General features: G+C 54.2%; 1 protein-coding gene across 4 annotated transcripts in view; it reads left to right on the top strand.

Annotated features, from left to right (window-relative positions):
* ST3GAL3 (ST3 beta-galactoside alpha-2,3-sialyltransferase 3) overlaps positions 1-23929 on the top strand; it is a 333313-nt gene extending 309384 nt beyond the window's left edge. For all 4 annotated transcript variants that reach the window (XM_026651916.1, XM_029911606.1, XM_026651917.2 and 1 more), the window contains one exon: positions 19884-23929. In XM_026651916.1, the coding sequence (XP_026507701.1) occupies positions 19884-19973 (90 nt within the window). In that variant the 3' untranslated portion in view covers positions 19974-23929. The remainder of the gene's footprint in view (positions 1-19883) is intronic.
* The last annotated feature ends 20 nt before the right edge of the window (positions 23930-23949 follow it).

Here is a 23949-nt window from a genome sequence, read left to right as displayed (position 1 = left end):
TTCATGTTATAGCAGTCTCGGATGATGACCCAGGACATGTTGTTCACTTTAAGAACACTTTCACTGCAGATTTGACAAAATCAAATAAGGTACTAATGTGAGATTTCTAAGGATAGATACAGCACTTGATCCAAGGTTTAAGAATCTGAAGTGCCTTCCAAAATCTGAGCGGGACAAGGTGTGGAACATGCTTTCAGAAGTCTTAAAAGAGCAACACTCCAATGTGGAAACTACAGAACCCGAACCACCAAAAAAGAAAATCATCCTTGTGCTGATGGCATCTGACTCAGATAATGAAAATGAACATGTGTTGGTCCGCTTTGCTTTTGATTCTCATCGAGCATGGACGCATGTCCTCTGAAATGGTGGTTGAAGCCAGGGCTGGCTCCAGGCACCAGCTTACCAAGCAGGTGCTTGGGGCGGCCACTTCGGAGAGGGGCGGCACGTCCAGCTGTTTGGCGGCAATTCGGCCAACGGTCCCTTACTCCTGCTCGGAGCGAAGGACCTCCCGCCGAATTGCCGCCGCAGATCGCGATCACGGCTTTTTGTTTTGTTTTGTTTTGTTTTGTTTGTTTGGCTGCTTGGGGCAGCCAAAACCCTGGAGCTGGCCCTGGTTGAAGCATGGAGGGACACATGAATCTTTAGTGCATCTGGCACGTAAATATCTTGCGATTCTGGCTACAACAGTGCCATGCGAACGCCTGTTCTCACTTTCAGGTGACATTGTAAACAAGAACAGGGCAGTATTATTTCCTGCAAATGTAAACAAACTTGTTTGTCTTAGCAATTGGCTTAACAAGTAGTAGGACTGAGTGGACTTGCAGGCTCTAAAATTTTACATTGTTTTATTTTTAATGCAGTTTTTTTGGTACACAATTCTACATTTGTAAGTTCAACTTTAATGATAAAGAGATTGCACTACAGTACTTGTATTTGGTGAATTTAAAAATACTATTTCTGTTGTTTTTTACAGTGCAAATACTTGTAATCAAAAATAAATATAAAGTGAGCACTGTACACTTTATATTTAATGCCACAGCACAACTGGTTGCTGAGCTCTGTGACTTTATCCTCACGCACAATTATTTCAAATTTGGTGACAATATATACCTCCAGACCAGTGGCACCGCTATGGGCACCCGCATGGCCCCACAATATGCTAACATTTTTATGGCTCACCTGGAACAATGCTTCCTCAGCTCTCGTCCACTCACGCCCCTTCTGTACGTACGCTACATTGATGACATCTTCATCATATGGACCCATGGGAAGGAGACTCTGGAAGAATTCCACCACGATTTCAACAGCTTCCACCCCACCATCAACCTCAACCTGGACTAATCTACACGGGAGGTCCACTTCCTAGACACCACGGTACAAATAAGTGACGGTCACGTTAACACCACCCTATACCAAAAACCTTTTTTACAGTCGCTTTTTACTGTACACTTTGTATTCTGTGTTGTAATTGAAATCAATATATTTGAAAATGTAGAAAACATCCAAAAATATTTAAATAAATGATATTCTATTATTGTTTAACAGTGCGATTAATAGCAATTAATTTTTTTATCACTTGACAGCCCTACTTCGTTTTGTTTGTTTGAAACCTGCTGCTTAGTAATTTCATCACTAATCAAAGCATCATGAATCCCCTTTTTATTTTGATTTGTTTCCAAAGCTGGGGCTGTTGGTGAGAGCCCTGCAGGACCATGAGCTGCTCACATTTGATCTTGGTAGATAGGGTCCTGTTCTGTTTGAAGTGTGGTTATTCGATATGTGGCTGCCAGTCTAATCCTCACCTCACACACAGGTTCCTCTTACGTTTCAGTTCCTTGCTACAAGAAAAGTCATCTGCTCCCAACTATCAATAATTGATGCCCCACGAGCCTCCTTGCCTGCCCCCATGACAAATGGTTTGTGATATTGTGGAATCTGAAGAGAGGCAGGTGGATTGCATTTCTTCCTCTCATGTTAATAGTCATGGTAGCTGGTGCCTGTTAGTCACCTGGGGAGAAAGTTGGACGCTGAAGGGGACAGTTGCCTGGATTGTGCCTGCTGCAGCGTCTCTCAAAGAACTCACAGGCTGGGGTTGACCAAACCTGAATAGTAGATGTTGGGTGAAGACAGCATTCAGAGAAGATACCAATCTGTTGTTCACAACCAGAAGGCTTTCCCCAACCTGCCATGTTGGTAGCCTGTGCGAAATGCTGCTCTTAGCACTAACAGCCTAAGCTGAGGTCCAAGTGAGACTTGTCTCTGCCAGTCACTACTGTGTCCCCGCGGAGGCTTCATCCCACAGACCTAGAGCATCAAGTGCACTTATTTCGGCTCTGCCTGTGGGCCTCTGTGGCCTAGCCCTTCCCATACTGCCCCTGTGTCCCAGCCCGTCACGTACCTGGAGGAGCAGTTCATGCAGGTTGCTGTATTGAAGCCAGTTGTATACTAACTGTTTTTAGTTTGACAGAGAGCTGCAGAAATGGGAGGGAATCTAGCGTAGGGAGCGGGGGAGGGACTTTGTGTGTCGCTCGTAGAACACAGCTGAGGGTAGCAATGTGTTAATACTGGAGCGAGTGTCAGGTCCGTTTTACTGGACTATCAGCGTGTCACAGAGAAGAGCCTCCCTAGTTTGTTCTGAACTGACTTGGGCAGAGTGTCTCTAAAACGGGCTCTCCGGAGAGCCGGGAGCTGACCCCCTGAAGTAGTTGTGCTGGGTGGGTGGAGTGTACCAGTGAAACTTGAATTCCTCCGAGTTGTGCATAAGGCAGAGCCATAAAGCCCAGGATTAAATGAGTCCACAGACAATTTCCTGTCCCTCCTTTCTCTGCCAGTCGGCCATTGAAACGAAGTCAGGATTGATAAGACAAGGGACTGCAGTCTGGAGACCTGGCTTCTCGTTTTGCTCTGCCACAAACTTGCCATACAACCTGGGGCAATTCGCTGCACCTCCGTGTCCCTCTCTTTCAAAGAGCTTTAAGATCTGAGAATGAAAAGCACTAAGGGAGGGCTAAATACCAATACCAACTGAGACTGCGTGTGGCTCGACAAGGACCCCTTTGGTGTAATAACGAGTTGTGGGGAGATATTGGAGGTGGGGTTGTGATGGGGTATCCACCCCTCACCGGCCATCACGGGGTTAATGGAGGCCTGACAAGGAAGCTCAGCTGGGGCAGCATATAAAGCCAGGGAGCTGGGAGCAGAGAGGGGCAGCAGGGGAAGGGGTCTGCAGTCAGTCCCTGGGATGAGGGAGGTCATCAGGGACAAGGAGTAAGTCCGGGGGAGAGAGAGCCCTCAGAGCTGTCCTGGAGAAAGGAGTCTGGCAAGGAACTAGAAGGGGCTGAAGCAGCCACAGGGAGTAGAGTCGGCTCCTGTGGTAAACCCAGAACAAGGCGAGAGAAGATAGAGGCTTGGTAGGAAGGAGCCCAGGGAAACTGGGACTGAGCAGACCTAGATTGCTGGTTCTAGGTCCCTGGGCTGGAACCTGGTGTAGCAGGTGAGCTGGTTCCCCCACCAGCCTCTGGTAGAGTGGCACAGAGCCCAGGGAGGGGCTGAACACCGCCTGGAAACAGCATTTGGACGGTTCCCTGGTGCACATTGTAACCCCAGAAGGGGTGGACTCTGTGGTGAGTCAGAGGGCCAAGTTACCAGAACAGAGGCTATTGCAGAGCGAGCAGGAAGGGAGAACCCAATGCAGGGACAGCGACATTTCCAGACACAAGGAGGCGTGCTGTGAGTGGGTGGCAGCCCCGTTCCAGAGTTCCTGCCAGGTTCTGGTTTGGGCCTAGTGCTATTCCAAATAGTCCGTAACAACTCGGAGGGTGCAGTAAACCATGTGCTGGTCAAATCTGAGGCTGATTCAAAGCTGTGGGGGATATCAGAGGATGGCCTGGATCCCCTACGATGGGCTTGGCCCTGGTGCGGGGGGCTGGCCTGGGACAGCCCCCACTGGAGGTCTCTTCCAGCATAAAAGACTGTGAAACCTTTACAGTGTGTAAGCGCCAGTTAGCAGCTGCAGAAAGGTGCTAGAGCTCCTCCCCGAAACCACTGTTATTCTTACAGAGAACGTAAACACACACTTTCTCCCGCCCGTGTGTGAGCGTGTGAGCGAGAGAGAAAATCTCTTTGGGAATGTCCATCAAACCGACTGTTCATTGTGCTGTGTCTGGAAGGGAACAGGCCTGCGGGCTACAGTGTGTGTTTCCCAACCACAAGGTGTGTCACTGATTTACATGAGATGCCTACTTGACATCTCCCTGGACACCCCTGAAAGCCCAGTGACTCATCTCGAAGGAATTGGTTCTGATTACACAAAAAGGCCAGGGAAAGACACTCGTTGGCTCACTGCTGGGGGTGGGGGATAATTTTTCACTGTAGAAACGCTGAGTGGCATGGAGCTGTGCAGAAGAGGTGAAGCACAGTCTGAACAAGTGTGTACACTTGCTTGGTCTCTGCTCCCTCATGGGACAATGTGTCATGGTCCCTCGATGTCCAGGGAGGCACCATTATCTGTGCACAGAAGGCTTCTCCTGGCATCGTGTCCTCCCGTGTCCTGTATGGCTGTACGAACATTGTCCTGCCACCAGGAGGCGTGGCTGAGGACACCTGAATGCTGTGGTTTCTTGGCCATCCAAGAGTTCTGTGTATGTTCCCTGCGGGCAGAAGTCTGGGTTTGGAACCACTGAACTCATTCCTCGTGTGCCCCTTAGGACAGTTTTGCTGCCCAGCAAGGATCCCTGAGCAGCAGAACACGAGGGGGCAGCTCGTGAGAACTCCTGAAGGCCTGGGAGTTAATTTCCATCAGAGAGTTTCCTCGGAGGTGAGCTTGCTTCCCCCCACACAGGGGGCAGATTGACTTTAATGGAGCTAAGGCAGGTTAGCTCAGCTGAGGATCTGCTAAGAAAGGGCTGTTTTTCCTCATCCCTTTTGTGCTGGTAGGACGGTGAAGCCAGGGCCAGCCATCTCCACAATGGTTTCTGGTGATCTTGAATATTTCTGATGATGAGCTTTGTGGTTGCCTCTTGTGTAGCACCAATGCTGCTGGTAACTCTAGCAGAGCACAGGCCTTCTGGTTAATGACTTCCCTGGGGCTGCGTAGTTCTCCAGCAGGCAAGAGAGGCTGACTGTGGAATTCACTTCAGTTCACAAGGAAATGTGATCATGTGTGAGAAACTTCAGAGTGAAAGCCTGCTGCTGCTCGGCTGTCCATTTAAACTCCTGCTGGGGGACAGAGTGTGCCCCATTCGAAGGTGTCCCTTGCAGCCCAGGCCTTCACAGAATTTTGGTGCTGCTGGGCATTGTCTCCTCCTAGGGGTGACATGGAGGGTTGTGTATGATCTGTGAGAGCTTTACCTGCAGTACCATCCAGGGGGCTCATGTTTCAATCACAATTTATTTTGCTAACAGCTCTGGCTAGGACTTTGGGTCCATGTTGTTTGGAACGGCTTGCAGGCTTTCAGCAAACCTTGTTTGCAGCGCTCCCGAGCTCTTGACAGGGTTGGCTCATTCTAGACCTTTTTTTCCTCTGCCACTTTCTCATCCCACACTGCTACTGCAGTAAGCAACAGGATGGCACCAGTAACGGTGTCGTGCATCTCGGCTTTCTGCATGAGACCAGACGATGCATTTTTGAATAAGAAGAAACCCTGTTGAGGGGGGGAGTCAGCAAGGTGTCATATAGAAGGTTTTGGTGACCTGCCCAACGCTGAAGGACCTGGCCTTACCCTATTAACATCACCTTAAAAGCCAGGATTCCCTCCCTCAATCCCCATGCATTTCCTCCTGGAGATCCCGCTGGTTCCACTCTCCACCTCGTCCAATATCTTCACAGCTCGGGGATGTTCTCTCCCTCGACTCAGCCCGGGGGGTAATCTGAAGCGTTTTCATCCCATTATAAAACAGCTGGGTTATTTTGATTTCATTTCATATACAAATATTTTTAAAAGATTAAAAAAATGTAACTAATAAACTCGTCTTGGTGGTGATCCAGCTGAGCCTTAGCAAACAATCATCTTACAACACTGAAAGCAGGAGAAACTAGACTGTCTCAGAAAACTAATAAATGTCTCTAAAGATGCACTTGCTCCAGTTACCGTTTATTGAGAGACTTCTACTGTCTGGGGTACTGGAAAATGCCCCCCAATTCTCACAGCTTGATTTAGAACAATACGCTGTCTCAGTTCAGCAAACGTCAGTTCCCAACCCTGTCTCAGCCATAATTGCTTAAAGGACTTCTTCAGCCCCCAAGGAATAACAAACTAACAAAGCTACACAGCATAAACAGCAGCTCAGCTACAACGGGGCTTAGCAGTTCTCGAGGTATTTTTGATTCTTCTTTTCCAACAAACTGCACAACAGACCGGCTGGTCCCATTCTGGTAATACAATCTCTGTTAATGGCAGCTATTGCAAGACATGGACACTGCTGAGCTGCTGTTATTGCTGGAAGGTCACTGTGCAGACAGAGAGAGAGACCCAGTCTGGGCCCCTGGGGCTTCTGTTCTAAGCTGGTCAAACAGGAACTCACTGGTCTGAATTGTACTCTGAGGTGGGGGGGTGCCCTGGAGGGGTGTGTGTGTAGGAGATCCTGTTTACCCATCTCCCCTGCCCACTCAGAAGTCCCCTCCAGCATGCTGTCTCCAGACCTGTGGAGGATGCAGGGAGATGCAAGTTGTGAGGGAGAGCCCTGCGGGGGGAACCCCTCTACATGTGGGATATCCTGCAACAGTTCCCTATACAGGATTTGCTTGCACCATCACTTGGGCCTGGTCCACACTAACCCCCCACTTCGAACTAAGATACGTAACGTAGCTGAAGTCGAAGTACCTTAGTTCGAACTTACCGCGGGTCCAGACACGGCAGGCAGGCTCCCCCGTCGACTCCGCGTACCCCTCTCGCGGAGCAGGAGTACCGGCGTCGACGGCGAGCACTTCCGGGATCGATCCTGGAAGATCGATTGCTTACCGCCGGACCCGGAGGTAAGTATAGACGTACCCTTTGTGGGAGCTGGAGGAGGGAGGCCCAGAACCTCTGGATGGGTATCACCAGCTGATCGGCAGAGCTGAGGAGCTGCACCTGCTGCTATTTCCGAGGGTTTTTAGGGGGAGGAGCCAAATCCTGCACCCTGGTGGAAGAAGGGGGAAAGGGATGGATACATTCTGGACAGTGGATTACACCCTTGGGAGCTGTGGCCTATAAGTGTATCCGTTGGATAATTTTGGATTTACATCCCTCACACCTATTGGTACCCGCGGAGCTTGTTCCCAGCAGAGCATGCATTGACCTGCAAATCTTACTGACGTTATCTCTCAGCTTCTGATATTTGTGTTCTATCTCCCTCTATTAATTCTTACAAAACACAGAAGCCCTGAGCAGCTCATCTCTTAGTGAACAATTTTTTCCCCCAATAACTTTCTAGCAACTTTTTACCCTCCGGTGCCTCTGTGAGTGCTGTGCAGAACAGAGAAGCAATCAGTGGCCCCTTGCCGGGGGGGGGGGGGTGTTCTTTCTTGTTCTGCCTTCCTTGTGATCAGCTCATTGGCACTGGATATTAGTACAGTTTGCAGTAGCTCATATTTTTACCTTCTTTTCAGGCCTATTCAGGGTTCCCGCCGTTGCTCCCAAAATGCCCCATGAATGTATATTTAATCTCACAAACCACTTTTACTAATAAAGGGCAGGGGAGACAGAACATCCCCAGGAAATATACAGATGGGGAAGAATGAGGCTGGAGGAGAGGAAGAGGGAAATAATTGTAAAAGAATAAAACTGGCCATTCAAACCAAGAACACAATAGTAAGAATTCTAGCCAAGGGTTTCATTGCTATCACGTTACCAAAAGAATCCTCTGCTTCATGGAGAAATGAATTCAGGGTGGACAGTGACAGCCACTGAAACAATACAAATGTGTTCATGGAACATGAGGTGTAAGTAAACCAATGGGGGAATATCAGGTGAAGTTCAGCCCTGTGCACAAGAGCAGGCCAGGGCCCAGCCTCTGAGGTAGTGGTACAGAGACTGTCTCTTGGCCCCTCTGCGCAGGGGTGACTTCCCCCCTTAGGATATAAAAAATACTGATCTTTTCCTGCAGGAGATGCATTTAAGTAAAGACCCGCCAAACAGGGTGTCAAGGGGGAGGAGTTAGGCCTGCTCAGCAGAAGGGCCCACCAGGGCTCTACAGTAGTTGGTAAAAAGAAGAAACTTCATTCTACTAAAATGGGTGGTACGTGGTCACCCCCGTCCATCTGGTCCCATCTGGTTTTGTCCTGAAGCCTGCACTGGTGGTGCTGATCTCCTAGTTCTGCGGTAGAGCAAGTGCCCATGCTGACATCATTCGAGCTATCCGATGCCTTTGATACAGCTGGACATGGGATGTTGTTGACTTACTCCCATCCAGACCTGGGTGGGTGTAGAGGGTGCTGCCCTTCCATGGCCTCGTTCGCCTCTGGCCGAGATAAGCGGGCAAGGGCTCTGCTTGCCTCTGAGCTCCCAGTGTGAGATGCTGCCAGGCGCTTTCTTGTTAGCCCTGGGTGCAGAGCTGTCCGTGTGCGGATGACACTCAGCTTTGGCTTTGTCTCATGCAGGCAGTAGCTACCTCTCCAATGAATCCATAACGTAACATTGCCTTTGTCTTTAAAGGGGCAAACAATAGCGCTGTGTTTCCATCTGAACTCTGCAACCATCCGCTGCGTTTTAAATCAGCAAACGTGGGCGGGGGTGGGGCTGCCCCAGGCATCTGGCTATCCGAAGGGTTCAACAGCAGGCAAGAACAAACTCCTTTGAATACAGCGTAGATGTCTAGCCTGGTGATTTATGGACTGAGAACAGAGCCTGGCTGATGGATTATCACTGGCATGCAAGAAATGGTGGTCAACGTCAGAGGGGGGCGTAGGGTTTGGGCCGGGGGATCTCCGAAAGAACGGTCTGTTTTGTGCTGTGATGACTGATGAGGTTGTACAATTTTAACGATTGTTTAAAGCCACCTGTTTGACTCTACCGTCCTCTCGATTAGACGGAGGCCTCAGGTTCTGTTTCTATGCGTAGGACAGAAATATACCAGCAGGGACACCCAGGGAGTGAACGTTAGCTACCTAGCACAGGAGTGAATCGCGTGTGCACAGTGGGAACTGCTAGGTTATATACTTTGAGGTAAGAGAAATGAAAGCTGCTGGCAACACAACTGCAAACAAGACAGTAATGGGAGTCCTTCGAATGAGCCATCTTTTACTGTGAGATCTTCTCCCTGGCGGAAGAGATTTCTTGGGGTGTGGAATCCCGGATCCATTTTATCTTACCCAGCTGCTGCTTAGGAGGAAGGGTGAACCAAACCTGTACTGATACAGCTGAGCTTCATGCCCGTGCTGCCATCAGACTGGACAAAGATACCCAGATGGTACAAGGGGCTCTAACGAGGGAATATGGGATGCAGCTGAGCAGAGAGAAAATCTCTAAAGGCATTTAACATTAGACTGACCAATGCCTGGGTGAGTGAGATGCACAGACCCACCAGGAGATGCACTTGCATGGATCTCATAGATCTTGTCTATCCCTAATTTCTACCACTTTCCTTATCAGGGACATTGAACGGCTGCTGTGCCCACGGTGAAAGCTCAGGAATTGTTCAGGGATCTGTGAGCTGGGGTGTGTCTGCCCTTCTGCCTGTCCTGGCATCTCTCTGCCCTTGTGTTCACCATGCTGCTGCAGTCCCTCCTCCCCTCCCTGGACTGACGCCTGTGAAGAAATGACAGTGAGCAATCTCTGAGTGACTGTGGCCAAACTTCTTCTGTCCTGGGCGACTGGGTGGGAACTAAGAATCCCTGGCATGACTGGTGGTGTCCTGTGTAATTGCCCCACAGCTCTAGGGTGCCCTGTAGCACCAAGAGAGGGGAGCGTCCAAGCTGGCACATGCTGTCTGAGGTCAGTAGCTGGCAGGGTCCAGGGCCGGTGTAACCATTAAGGCAAACTAGGCGGTTGCTTAGGGCGCCAAGCTTTGGGAGCGCCAAAAAGCAGTGCCCCCAATTTTTTTTTTTTTTTTTTTACAGCGTTCCTCCCCGAGCGCGTGGTCGCCGCTCCACTTCTCCCGCCTTGCAGGCTTGCAGCGCCAATCAGCTGTTTGGCGCCGCAAGCCTGGGAGGAGAATTAGAGCGGGGGCGGCGTGCTCGGGGAAGAGGCGGAGCAGAGGTGAGCTGGGGTGGGGAGCTGCCGCATGGCTCCCTGGGGGGGAGCTCCCACGGGGGGGGGGCCCTCGGGGGGGGGGGGGGGGGGGGGGGGGGGGGGGGGCGCCGCGGGGAGGGGGGGGTAGGGGGAGCGCAAGGTGGAAGTTTCGCCTAGGGCACGAAACTTCCTTGCACCGGCCCTGGCTGGGTCTGGGCTCTTTTGCTGGTGCCGGTTGCTGTGTTTTTGACGTGCCCAGTGGATGCTGCTTTATGTAAAACACAGCAGAGGGGGGGAAGGCACCAGGGCTCCACAAGGCATCAGATCTGCTTAACCCATCAACCCCAGCCTGGCAGCAGTGAGGAGATTCCACATTTGTCTCGCTTGCAATACCTTGTCGCTCAGGAGATAGCTTCCGCAGGGCAGCCTAGGGCAGGGTGAGAAGCAGAGGGCATTGCTTCAGAGACAGATGGGATGTGGCACTTGGACAAAGCCTGGCTTTGCCAGACCAGTCCAGTTTCCTGGTGTGACAGGTTCCCTGGGGTGCAGCCTGGGGACCGTGGGACTGCTGTACCCCCTTAATTCTTGCCTGCCTGGGCTGTCTCTCACAATGCCTTGCTAGTGACCAGCAGCAAACCCCTCGAGGTGCTGTTATCACTCAGCCCAACTGCATGTGGAGCCCCCAGCCAGCTAGCTTGCTTGAATGCTCCCAGAGCCACTCACGAATCACCCAGAGAAAGGCACCCGCCAAATCCCCCGAGCTCCCAGCCTTGCACCTCAGGAATAAATATAACTTTATTAATTGGTTCACCACTTCATCAATGGAACGTGGACATAGACCAACCTTTGCAAACCTGAGCAGATTTGCCCCACACTTCAGGCAAATTCGCTGGTAAAGATAAACAGTTAAACAAATTTATTGACCACAAAAGATAGATTCTAAGTGATTATAAGTGATAGGCAAAAAGTCAGTTAGTTACCAAAATAAAATAAAATCTAAGCACTCTGTCTAAACTCTCAACCCTATTAGACTGGGCAGTATCTGTTGGAGTCTCAAGTCTTCAGTGTCCTTGTTGTTTGCAGCATAGATGGGGGCAGGAGAAAGGCCAGACATGGGGCCCCTGTGTTCAGTTTTATACCCTCAGTCTATGTGCTTGGGGAGCACAAGTCCAGGCCTGTCTGGTGAGCATTGCTAAGTCCCCAGGCAAGACTGAGCAATTCCCCTGGTGGGGCCTCATGCAGGTGAGTCATCGCATTGTAGTTCCCTTGCTGGACAATCGCTGTTGATGGGTTGTTTGATACCCGCCCGGGCGTTGGTTACTTTCCTTGCTGTTGTCTCTGGGGAGCTGACTCTGGCCGATTCCCCAGCTTACAGCATGTTTTAGTGACAACCATACAACACAATTCTCATAACTTCATATGCATTACTGATACACATATGCTTTATATGTAAGATCACGATTATATAAAAACGAGGAATATGGGGGTTCCAGGGCGCTCCCACCAGCTACAGAATGTCACACCTGGTTTGCCCGCACATGAGTGCACTACTCAAGAGGCAGTGTTGCCTACTGGATCGAGTATTGGACTGGGGTCTCTTCCTGTCTCTGACACTGACCTGTTGCGTGATCTTGGGGTCGGCATTTCACCTCCCTGTGCCAGAGTTTCCAGAGCATGGGGATGATGCTACTGACCTCCTTTGTAGCAATAGGTGAAAAGTGCTATGTAAGATCTAGGTGCTGTTAGCATTTAGTTAGTTATTGAAGAGAACCCTCCCCCACCCCGCCCATTGCAGCTCAGAGTCTGCCACTAGCTCTTTCACGTTGCACTCTGCCCTGTCCTTCTACCCTGCTGCCCTGCAGCTTTAACTAAGTTTTGAGATGCAGCAAGTCCAAGATAACGTTGTTGATGGGAATGGCATGAGTAAAATGTGCTGTCTGGTAGCCCAGAGAGGAGACTGCCAGGTAGGGAGGGAGTAATCAGAACTCATCTCTCTCAAAGACTGTGATGGGCAGCTGCTATGCCCCACTGCCCCTGCTGCAGTCCCATGGGCACCTCAGGATTAAACCTTTCCCAGTGCTTGGAGCGAAGGGTTGAGTCCTGTTCCTAGAACTCCCCATCTCAAGGAGACGGCAAAGAACAAGAGGCTCTAACTCCATGGGCACACTGGCCTTGAGGCTGCTGGAAAGGTGAAGTGGAGACGGATGAATGGTAACCTGAAAAGGGGGCGAAATGGGCGAGTTCCCTCCTTTTGCTGCTCTAGGCTGGGTAAAGGTGGCCCCAAATGATTTCTGGGGCGATTTTATTCTGCTTGGTTTTCAACCTAAGGTCTTGCATTGCCTAGAAGACGCTATGGCAATGGAGACCTAGAGTAATTAGGATGTCACAAGAGACCAGAAGCTGCAGGTCCTAGAGGGGAAGAGGCCATTTAAAAACAAACCCTTTTAAAAACAGAGTTTTAAACTTCTCTTTCACGTCACTGCCTGATGAACAAGGGAGAAGGGACAGCTGTGTTACGGATTTCATACCTTCTCCCCACCGCCAATGAGTGCTGCCAATACACAACTCCAGCAGAGCCGGGCGAGAGCAGGAGTTAGCAGTTCCTCTTTATAATGTGCAAAGCATCATTTAAAAACCAATCTTTTTAGTTTTTAAGGTTTTTAAAATAAACCTTTTTATACAAACCATAAGAAGCAAAAAAAGGGCACAAAACCGAATGATTTAAACCCCCTTTGCTGGTCATCTTTAACCCTCATCCTGCAAACACACAGAGTTTGGCTCTAGGCATCGAGTAGCCCCATTGAACTCAATAGGATTACTCACTAGTGTAAAGATAGCACATATGTAACTGGGGACCCAGTTAGGAGAGCGAGTGAGAGAGAGACTTAGGGCTGGTGCGAGGAGCGGGGCTAGTAAAATACGTATAATACAAACAACCAGATCTCCTGTCTCCAGTCACATTAATTGACCATTATTCTCTACAAGACAGTAATTGTGCCTCCAAACTGTTAAAGATGTTGAAGTCATTAGTAGTTTCTGTGATAGGAAAATGATTTGTGAGGGAAAATTCCATCTCTTCCCAACAGACCAGAGCTCAGATCCTACTTCCTCCCCTGTTTCAGTACCTCCAGCTAAAATACCATGCTGGCAAATAGGGGAGAGGTGATTTAGGCAGGACAAAGCATTCAGCAGAGTCTGATGTGAACCTAGCAATGCCGCAGAGGTGTTGGCAGGCAGCCGTAGAGATGTAGGAGGAAAAGGAAAGTCCAGGGTCAAGGATAACCCCAAGGCTGTAGACATTGGAGGCACTGGGAGGTCAGAATGGAGGTGGACAATAGAGATGGAATTGGACTGGAGGAGAGCCCGCTCCCCTGGCAGAAGCACTTCGGTTTGAGAGTCCAGTACCAGGTGACATGATCACATGACCCTGCAGTGTCAAAGCAGGCATGGGTCAAAGGCTTAGCTTCTCGGGAAATGCTTCTCGGGAAGGTGGGAGATTAGCATCTTCAAAGTCCTATTGTTCTCCCTAATGGCCCATCCAGACTAATTGCATTCTGTCTGGTGGGCATTCCCCAGGAGCAAACACTTTTGTAATTGATACATAGTCAATATTTCTATCTTCAGGTACAGAAATTATACACGCATACAAATAGGATAATCATATTCAGCAAATCATAACCTTTCCAATGATATCTCACATGACTTATCTTGCACAAAACACATCTTAGTTATACTATATGTATATCATAACAATATTTCTATGAAGAATATGAGGCATAGTGTCACACGCACACTAGCCTGGAAAGGGTTCATGAGGCTGGGAAGGGGCCAGTTAACCAGATAGGCCACAGCTGAGGGCAGTTAGTTGACCTAAGCAGCCCCTGAATGATGATGGAGCCCAGCGGAGAAGGAACAGTGGGGCTGGTATAAAGCCAGGAAGTTGGCAGCAGAAAGGGGCTGCAGTGAGGAAGACTGTGCTCGCTCTCTGGGCATTAGAGAGGGACAGGAAGAAAGCCAGCGGGAGAGTAGAAACCCTGAGGATCCAGGCCCTGAAGGAAGGGTTTACCCAGAAGGATGTTGGAGCAGAAGCCTGAGAGAGGACAGTGTAGGAAAAGGCCCAGGGGAAACGCAGCAGGGTTTAAGACAGAGCAGACTATGACTGCTGATTAGAGGGTTCCTGAGCTGGAACCTGAACTAGAGAACTGGCCAGGGTTCCCCTACCAGCCCCTGGGGAAGTGGTACGGGCTGGACAATGGAGTTACCTTTTCCAAAAGTTACCTTTTCCAAATCGCTCCCGTGACTGAGGAGCCCAAGGGCATTGAACGTCTTGGGCTCCTAAATATCATTTGAAAAAGTGATTTAGGAGCCTAAGTCTCTTAGGCACTTCGGAAAGTTTGACCCCACATCTTTCTCCCACCCACTGTGGGACTCATTTGTACGTGCCGGCTAAGCTGGGTCTGTCAGTAGGGGTAAGTCCCTCTCCTGTAATCTGTAACCTGAGCTGGTGCTGGAGACTTGGCTCATCCCTCCTGCCTGTACCCGGGCAGAAGAGTCCCGTGGAGAAAAGTCTTTGTGGAGCCGCACCACGTTGAAGGCTCTGGAATTGCCGGCCCTGGTGTGGGTCAAAGCCCTTCACTGTGAGGGAATCTCTTCTGCTGTGACTTTAAATTCAGCCACCAGTGGTGTAGTCGTAGCCCCACAGCCACCAGTCCACCAGCTCCACACGCAGGCTGGGATCTCAGTGATGTGGCCTCTTGATGCCAGCCGGAGCTGCTAGAAGTAGCCATTGGCCATGCCAGGCTTACAGGAATGCTCCTTAAACGCCGGGAGCCAGATTCAGCTGTGGTCAGAGAGTGCCCCTCTCCTGCCTTCATTGGCCTTTCCCCAGGGCTGAGGTTGGCCCGGGAGGCTTTGCACTCGAATCCCAGCGCCACTTTGCTGTTGCCTCTGGACAGGGCGTCCCTAGGTGCCAGTGTAACGCGTGCTCTGTGGGAGTGCCTGGCATTTCAGAGAGTGTGGCTTGGCCAGAGCTGGCTGCTTCTCCAGTTTCTGTGCATGCCGAGGGACCCAGCCAGGCTGTAGTGAGCGAACCCATTGGATTCTCCTGTTGTGTTAGACGGTGAAGAAAGAAGACGCCTGGGAGGAGCGAGTCCAATCAAACCCCCCAGCACTCCATGCACACCTCGGGCACCATTTCTCACAGCCTGACACCAGTGAGATGGTAAACTAGCCGTTTCAGAGGCGACCTGATGAGAGAGGCAATTCCAGGGAGGTTGTTGCACATACGGTTGAGCTCTGCATCAGAGCCCGTGTGACCCAGTGGACAGCGCTGGCCTGGGCTTTGGGAACCAGCTTCTGCTCCTGGCTCTGCCATGGGCCAGCTGGGTGAGCAGGTCCCTTCCCTCCTCTGTCCCTCACTCTCCCCAGCTGTACAAATATCTGCTGCTTGGGTGAAGCGCTGGCAGTCAGACCCGTGTGGAAGAGAGCTCGGACTAGTTGGCAGGAGACTGGTCACAGCTTGCCCCAGTCAGCACAGGGTCAGCTAGCTCAGTGCGTCACAGCCGGAGCAGCTTTTAGTGACCCATGTACTGCCGCCGCGTGCCCTCTTGCCTCTGTGGTGGGCCCTCGTGTGCCGTGAGGCGGAGGCCGTGCAGACTCTGAGCTCTCTAACTCAACTAGGGGCTCCGGAGGCTTTGATTCTTAAGGGCGTCTTGCATTTCATTTTCCCCTCTGCAAGGTTTGGCTGTAGTGGAGACGGGTGTCTGCCCCTGGGAGAGGGGCGGGGAGGGGGAAGAGTGTCTGCCCCTGGTGAGGACAGGAGAGGGAGTGTCTGCTCCTGGTGCCGGGCAGTGGACTGGGGGTGTCTGCCTCTGGGGAGGAACGGGGCGGGGGGGAGGGTGCTCCTGGTGCCGGGCAGTGGGTGTCTGCGTCTGGGGGGGGGCGGGGGGGGGGGGGGGGGGGGGGGCGGGGGGGGGGATGTCTGTGCCTGGTGCCGGGCAGTGGGCTGTGGGGGGTGTATTTTGCGAGGATTATTGCACAGAGTCAGGACGCTCAGCAGAAGCTCCTCATCAGAGGGGAACGGGGGTGCATCATAACAGCTGCACCCCAATGGGCTGCGCATCCTACCCAGTGAGGACTAGCAAGGAGCCCCCGTGGCTGCACACGATGGCAGACGTGTCGTAAAGGGCTCGCTGTGAGCACACGCTGGCCCCGGCAGTCACAGCTCGGGATTCCCTGCCCCCGAGACGTTACAGTCGCCCCTGCCAGTGGCGGTAATGTCGCCTGCTGCCCGCCGTTCCCTTTGCATTGGCGCTAGTCAGGCCTGGACCCCGCTGCTGAGCCCGCCCCCAAGGGTCAGTCGGTGGCGGTGGCTTTGGGAAAGGGACTAAAGGACGTATCACTCCCGAGCTGGGCGGGGTGGAACTGAACTGCGAGGCGTGGTACACAGGTGCCACAAGAGCTGCAGCTGCCTAGTGCAAAAATACACACACGTGCCTCAGGAGCAGGCCCGCGTGGGCAGAGCGCTGTGCGGGGGGGGGGGGGGGGGGGGAGGGCGCGGGGGGGGGGGGAGAGCGCGGGGGAGGGGGGGCCGGGGAGCTGGGGGGGGGGCGCAGGGCTTGGTGCATGCTGGGGGACACCTCTGCTGTTGGAGCCTAGGCCTCAGCGGGCCCCCAGGAGTGCCTTGCCGCAAGACGCTGGTCCATAGCGGTGTGACTGGCGTGGCGTAAGGAGCCAGGTCGAGAGCCAGTGAGAGGCGCCGGTCCCTTGTCTGCACAGCTGCTCTCTGATCACAGAACCTTTGGGGTCAGAAAACCCTGCCCGTGCCTGGGGAGTGGGAGTGAGTCGGGGGGGGAGGGGGGCTCTGCTCCTGCCCAGGCTCTAGTTCTCTAGTGGCCAACCTGTGGCTCCGGAGCCACCTGCGGCTCTTCAGAAGTTAATATGTGGCTCCTTGTCTAGGCACCGACTCCGGGGCTGGAGCTACAGGCGCCAACTTTCCAATGTGCCGGGGGGGTGCTCACTGCTCAACCCCTGGCTCTGCCACAGGCCCTGCCCCCCCCCACCCCTTCCCGCCCCCTCCCCTGAGCCTGCCGTGCCCTCGCTCCACCCCCCCAGAGCCTCCTGCACGCCACGGAACAGCTGATCAGGAGGTGCGGGGAGGGAGAAGGAGGGGCTGATCAGCGGGGCTGCCGGTGGGTGGGAGGCACTGGGAGCAGTGGGCGGGACGGGAGCTGATGGGGGGGCTGCTGACGTGTTACTGTGGCTCTTTGGCAATGTACATTGGTAAATTCTGGCTCCTTCTGGGGCTCAGGTTGGCCACCTCTGCTCTAGGGAGTGTTCAGACTGTGCCCTGGAAGGAGTTTGGTTCCCCAAGCCCCCAGGAGCCAGGAAGGGAGACGGGGGCAGCGGGGTGTCCCTGGGCCCTGCTCCTATTCCTCATCCTCCCACCAGTTGTGGCTCAGGGAAGGAGCAGAGAGTGGTTCTTTGCCTGGCCAATAATAACCACGTCAGAAGTGCTCAGCGTCATTCACCTGCTGAGTTCTGGGGCACGACTCCACTTCATCTTCCCCCCTCCAAGAAAGCAGCAGGCAGGATGGAAACCGGGGACAAGAAAAGATGACAGGACGCGGGCCCTGGGCTCAGGAGGCCAAGAGAGCAGGAAGGCAGCACCGAAGGACTGTGCCCTAGGATGCAGGAGGGGACGTGAACGCTGGGTGTGGGGGGAAGGGTAAGATAGTAGCTGGAGCACTGGATTGGGAGTCAGGAGACCTGTCGTTCCCCCCCACCCCGCCTGACTTGTCTGCCTGGCTTGGGGTGCAGAGGCCGACAGTGAAACTGCAGGGGTAGGACGGGAGGGAAGCTCTGGGCTGCAGCGCAGTGGCAGGTCACTCTGTAATTGTCCACTGTGAAGCTCTGTGCACCGTGTGGCATGTGTGGGTCCCGGCTTTGCCCCGGTCTGGCTGCTCCTGGAGTGCTGGGCAGGGTTTGCGGGAGCAGAAGGAGCTGTTGTTTGGAGACGGATGGGGGGGCAGGAGAGCGTGTGTGGGGCGTAGCCTGTTCCCTTAACTTCTCTGTGGTGCTGTTAACTCCAGGGGAGTCTCCAGGCACTTGCTTGCTCAGCCAGATCCTCTCTGGAGGGAGACCCAGGAGACAGGCCACAAGCAGTTCCAACACCAGGAGTTTTCTGGGGGAACGAACAACCCCACGATGGTCTCCGAGCTGGCGGTCTCCGTTCTCAGAGAAGCCGTTTCAGTTTACAAGGCACGTTCCTTAGAATGTATTGTTCATTTGGTCAGTGACTGTCCTGGAGGCATTCTGGGCCATTCCTCATTGCTAACCCCCAAGATCCAAAGCGGCCATCAGACCTGGAGCACACACCCCACCCCAGAGCAGTGAACCCCAAGCCAGGCCACCCTGTATGAGCTCAGCGCTGGTGAGAGCCGCTGCCCGACACAGCCTCTGTCCAAAGCAGAGAGGGCTTGGAGCATGGGCTGGGAGGTGCTGCTTTCCCCTGAGGTCAGCCCAGCTGCCTTGGGCTCTCCCCGGGGCAGCAGCCACCACTGCCCTGAGGCTGGGTCTCCACGCATCCTTCCTCTGCGTGTGTGAGATCACCTGCCCTCCTGTCTGTCAATTGCTTGCTAGAGCACCAAACCCAGGGTGCCTGCCCCCTCCCTTCCGGAAGGGCCCCTCAGCTGGCCTCTGGGCTGGATCCTTCCTACACCAGAGGGAGACGAGGCACAGCTCTTGTGCTGTGCACCCTGCTAGCCCCAGCGGGATGCCTGGCTGACCCTTCCGACCTGGCCACGCGTGTACGGAGCAGGCTGTTCTGGCTGAGGGCCGCGAGTGGAAGCAGGGGACGTGGCTAGGAATCCTGATGTTGTTCCAGGCTCACCCTGTCCCTGAGAGCTGCATGTGTTGGACTCAGGCCAGAAACAGCTTTTCTCTGCAGGCATTGTCCCTTTCCCCATGGCCACGGGACATCAGCACAGCCCCTGACGGGGCCGGAGCCCGGGCCTGCCTTTGCAGCAGAGCCGCTGTTTGAGGAAGCCTGGATCAGGTTTCATCCACTCTGCACTGGCAGCCTGTAAAGTGAAGGATTAGCTTTAAATTAGCCGGTTGCTTTGCAAAGCTCTTGTCAGAGAGGGGGACTTGGCTGTCTGCAAGGCCTTCCCTGGACCCTGCTCCTGGTAGGTGTCTGTGTTCTGAGGGACCTCCCTTCTGCCAGAGCCCCCTGTCCTCCAACTCCAGCCAGCCAGCATGCAGCACCCTGCCCCCGGCTCTCTTGGGCTGGTTCTGCTGTACTCATTATTCTGTCCCTGGGACGGGCTCTCAGGATCCTCACACGCCTGGGCCTTGCTGTCAGAGAGACAGTCTCTGTCTATGGCGGGGAAATGCCCCGAGAAGAGGCACACCAGGCGTTAAACACCTGGGCCTGTCCCTGGGGACGGAGCTCCTCCAGCTGCGTGGCGGTGGTGGAGACGGCTGCATAGGGAATCGGGCTCTTTCCCAGGCTGGCTATCCAGAACGCGTTCGTGGCGCGGCGCGGTGTCTGCCTTGCTGCTGCCTAAGGCAGGACGTGTGTCGGTGAGGAAGGCTGTGTTCGCTGGTATTGGAAGGTGCTGGCGTGAAGAGATTGTGGCGGCAGAGCTCAGGGCGGCTGCGGGCGGGAGGTGAACGTGGGGCCCACACATGCACACTGGGCAGGAGAGTGACTCGCTTCTTGTCTCTTCCTTTCAGTCCTGGACGCACAACATCCAGCGAGAGAAGGAGTTCCTGCGGAAGCTGGTGAAAGCCCGAGTCATCACCGACCTCACCAGTGGAATCTGAGTTGTCCCAGACCCCGCGTCAGAGGGAGGCGAGAGACGCACGCTACAGCTAAGGGAGCAGGCAGTGGGAGAGCCACACAGGAATCCCCACTCAAAGGAAACACAAGAAATGCACAGGTGCTCTGGGAGAGACTTTCCGGATCTCCAGTCTGCACCAGTGCTGCACCTGCTGCATCCCTCATGGAGCTGGCAGGGGAGAACTGGGAGTGGGGCTGAGGGCGGTTTCTTGATCTCAGCTCTGCAGATAGAACTTTTGAGTCTAGAATTAGAGGAAAGACTGAGGCGAGAAAGGAAGACAGGTCAGTGACCCAACGCAGAGAGTGCCAAACAGGAGTGGTGCTGGCCGGGGCAGCACCGCCTGAATGTACCAAGTAGTATTTTTTAAAAGAAACTTTGTTGAATCATGCTAATAATATCACAGTACAAAGCGGAGACTGGCTTGTGCCCCCCTCCAGCAGAAGCCTGGCCCCACACGCAGTCCGCAGCTCCTGGCCTTAGTCCTTGCCCTGGGAAAACAACTCCGGCCATGACTGTACTCCTGTTGGTGCTGCTAGAATTGAAAAGGACAATGGCCTCCGCTGGTCTCCACACAGGGCTGCTGGTGGGAGCTGAGCATGGGTTTGTTTTTCTGCACTTCCCTGGCTTCCTGCATAGAAGCTGCAGCTGCCATTCATCCAGCTGCATTTTCCACCGCTGGTTGCTCCACCCTGGCTCTGCCTTGACCCTGAGCTGGAGCCAGGAGCCAGCTTGTGTCCTGGAGGCGTGGCAGACAGGCCCCTGGCGCCGAGGGGCGTTCGGCCCTCGGTCTGAGCCGGCCGGGCCCCGCGCCGTGGGCAGGCGGATCTCTGTTCAGCGGTACCAGGGTTTCTCAACAGTGTCATACTTTATTTGTATGTGGGGAGAGGGATAATTTATTTTCTGAGTGAGGTCAGAGGTCATGTTGCGATCCAAGCTTCACAGTGTTCAGCAGCAGCCAGCTACAGCCGTGTTAATGTTCCACACCTGGTCTTGTTCCCTGCTAATGACTCCTTGACGATGGACCCCCCTGGCGAGGGGCAGGGGAGTGACCTGACTGGAAACCTTCACTTCTCGTCCCCTCCCCGGGCATTTCGCTTTCTTCATTTCCTGGCTGCTCCCACGCGGCTGGGCCGCTGCTGCTCCATTGCTGTTGTCAGCGGGGTACGAGCGTGTCCGTTACTTTGGCATGCAGTATTTGCACATTTGGGTTCTGTACCTTCTGCAGAGAAGTTGGCAATAGACTGAGCAAAGCAACCAGGCTGGGTGGGGAGAGAGCTGGCCTCAGTTATTGTGTGTCTGTGCAGAAGAGGGGGGCACTTGGGAGGGGATGTAACTAACCTTTCCCTCCTGTACTGTAATGTGAATACATCAGGCTGGGCTGTGCGGCAGCGTGTGCTCTGGATCTGAGCCCCAGGGCAGAAATGGACTGGCTACTGGTCCGGGATAACCTGGCCCCACTCTTCTCCTCCTGCCAGCTGCACTTCTTGTGCTGGTTGATTTGGGTGCTGGGGAGGAGGCCATGCAGAGGTCACGAACCCGAGGCAGAGAAGGTGGATGGGTCACTGCACTTTGCCTTGGGGGTCCCTGTAATTCGTTTCCAGAGGGCTCAGGGTCTTGCTCTGGATTGCAGTGCGAGAACTTGGTTCCAGGAAGTGTAACTAACCCCAGGACAAGGGGCACTTGGAGCAGACCAAAGCTTACAGCTCGTCTCCTGCTCCTCCAGCCTTCCCTGGGGCAGGGCTCGTAAACGTGGCGAAGAGGTTTACCAGCGCAAGACACACTGCCTGGGTCAGAAGAAAGAACCAGAACTGGGCGAGTTGAGCTGAGAGAGTGGGCTGGTGCAGTAGGTGCTGTCGCCTGCAGGGGGTAGAGGCACAGGCCTGGTGAGACATGGCTTTGGGTGCTGGCATGGGCTGCCCTCAGCAGCGCTGCGCTTCTGTGCTCCGAGCGTGAGCTGCCTGCTCAGATCACTGCAGGGAGACCGAGCTGTCTCCTTGCAGCTCCCAGTCTTGGACAGCACCTCGGCTTTGTGTCCAGGGCTGCTCCCAGCGTGTATTCTCTGAACAACTCGCAGAGGCCTGGCCCTGTTCCAGTCCCTCGGAGACAAGGCAGCTGGGGGCCCTTTCCTGCTCCTCTCTGGAGGGTGGGTCGGTCTGTCTGAGCCTCCCTGCTTTCTCTATTGCCTCTGGCTCTCAGTCCATCCCTCCCCGTGCTGCTCGGAGGAGTTTGCAGGACACTGAGCTTGTGCTGTGGTGGGAGCTCATTGGAATATTCTCCCGAGTTGTTTTTCCTGTTCCATTCAGCCCAGGGATTGTGTTTCAGTAAATGCCACACGCAGACGCTCACACTACATTTCCCAACCTTCCAAAGCAACCCTGGTACGTGAGGGCAGAGTCCCCAGCCCAGCCCTCCTGCTCCCTCAGCCTGCCCTGCTCCGAGGGGCTCCGGGCACCTCCACGTGCATCCTCCCTCGTGCATGCGCTACAGCACAGTGGGAAGCGCTCGCCCTGAGAGCTTGGGAGCTTTGTCCACGTGCTCTCCAGGCCGGGCCGTACTCACTTCCCTCCCTCTTGTCGTGTCAGCGCCGCGGCTTTGACGTTGTTGTTACCTTCGCGGTAGGGCAGGACCCAACCAGCCGGGGAGTGCAGGTGCAGAGAGCTGGCTCAGGGCCCGCATCGGGCACTGTAGCCCAGCCAGCCGCAGGAGATGCTTTCCTCACACCTGTGCCAGGCAGGGTGGCGATGGATCCGAGGAGAGGGGCTGCTGGCCCTGCCTACCCGATAACATCAGTATTACACAACAGGCATGCGTGCTGGCCCCCTTCCCTCCCTCTGCGATTGTCTGACTTCCTGTATAGCACATCCCCAGACCAATTCCTGCTGCAACCAGGGCAGCTCGTAGCAAAACTTCCCCTCTAGATGTGCAAGTTGCCAGGCCAGGGATGTCAGGAAGGGAAGTGACTTCCTTTGGCTCACCCTGTTCTTCAGCTGGGTCTCCTGCATAGCGCCCTGCTCTTGATGCTGCTTAGATAGGTGATCAGTCCCCCAAGGCCTCTCCTGCCCTGGACGGAGCGTAAATACGCTGCCCCCTGATCCTTCCAGTGCCAGAGCAAGCCAGCCGCAGCCCCGTGTGTGTGTGTGTGAGGAAGGGACCCCGGGGGCAGTTGCCCCTCAGCGAGGTTCTAGGTGGGTTTTGTGAGCGATGATCGTGCGCGCCCTTCCTGCCACCTCCGGATCCCTTGATCCTTGACAGGTGCAGAGACTGGCAGCCTGTAGCCCTGCTCCCGCCAGGCTCTGCAGTTACGGGGCGGCTGATCTAGATCAGCGGAGTGCTGATCACGACCCGGGCTCCGGTACGGTAGGTGCAGGAATAGCCGGACAATCCCTGCCCCGATCTCAGCGTAAGCCGAGAGACAATAGCTGGATACGGACAGACGAGGGAGCATGAGGAAACGGGGGACATGGGTCCGCATGAGTGGCCCTGGGCTCAGCACACCAGCAGCCTCCCCATAACCATTGACAAGTTGCTGGTAGACGTCACGGCAAAGGAGAGTTTTAAGAGGGACTTTGCCCATGCTCGTCGCCACAGGAGTGAGTGTTATGCCAGGGCTATCACCATACAGGCCTGTGCCCGCTGCCCCTCCGGCAGTCAGGACTAAGGAGTTTCTTCTCCTTTCCTCTACCCACGGCTATGCTGCCAGCTTGCTGGTTCCCATGTGTCTGAGTCCAAGGTCTCACCACGGCTGGAGCTGGCTGTACGCGGTACCAGTGCGGCGCGATGCTCGGGAGGGCCGGCGGCACGGAGCTGGCTGTACGCGGTACCGGTGCGGCGCGATGCTCGGGAGGGCCGGCGGCACGGAGCTGGCTGTACGCGGTACCGGTGCGGCGCAGTGCTCGGGAGGGCCGGCGGCGCGGAGCTGGCTGTACGCGGTACCGGTGCGGCGCGATGCTCGGGAGGGC

The sequence above is a fragment of the Terrapene carolina genome, unplaced genomic scaffold, assembly GCF_002925995.2.
Source record: "Terrapene carolina triunguis isolate 2854851 unplaced genomic scaffold, T_m_triunguis-2.0 Scaffold110, whole genome shotgun sequence".
In the NCBI taxonomy this organism is placed as follows: Eukaryota; Metazoa; Chordata; order Testudines; family Emydidae; genus Terrapene; species Terrapene triunguis.
The sequence above is the reverse complement of the archived record's forward strand: the minus strand, read 5'-3'. Positions and strand labels throughout refer to the sequence as shown.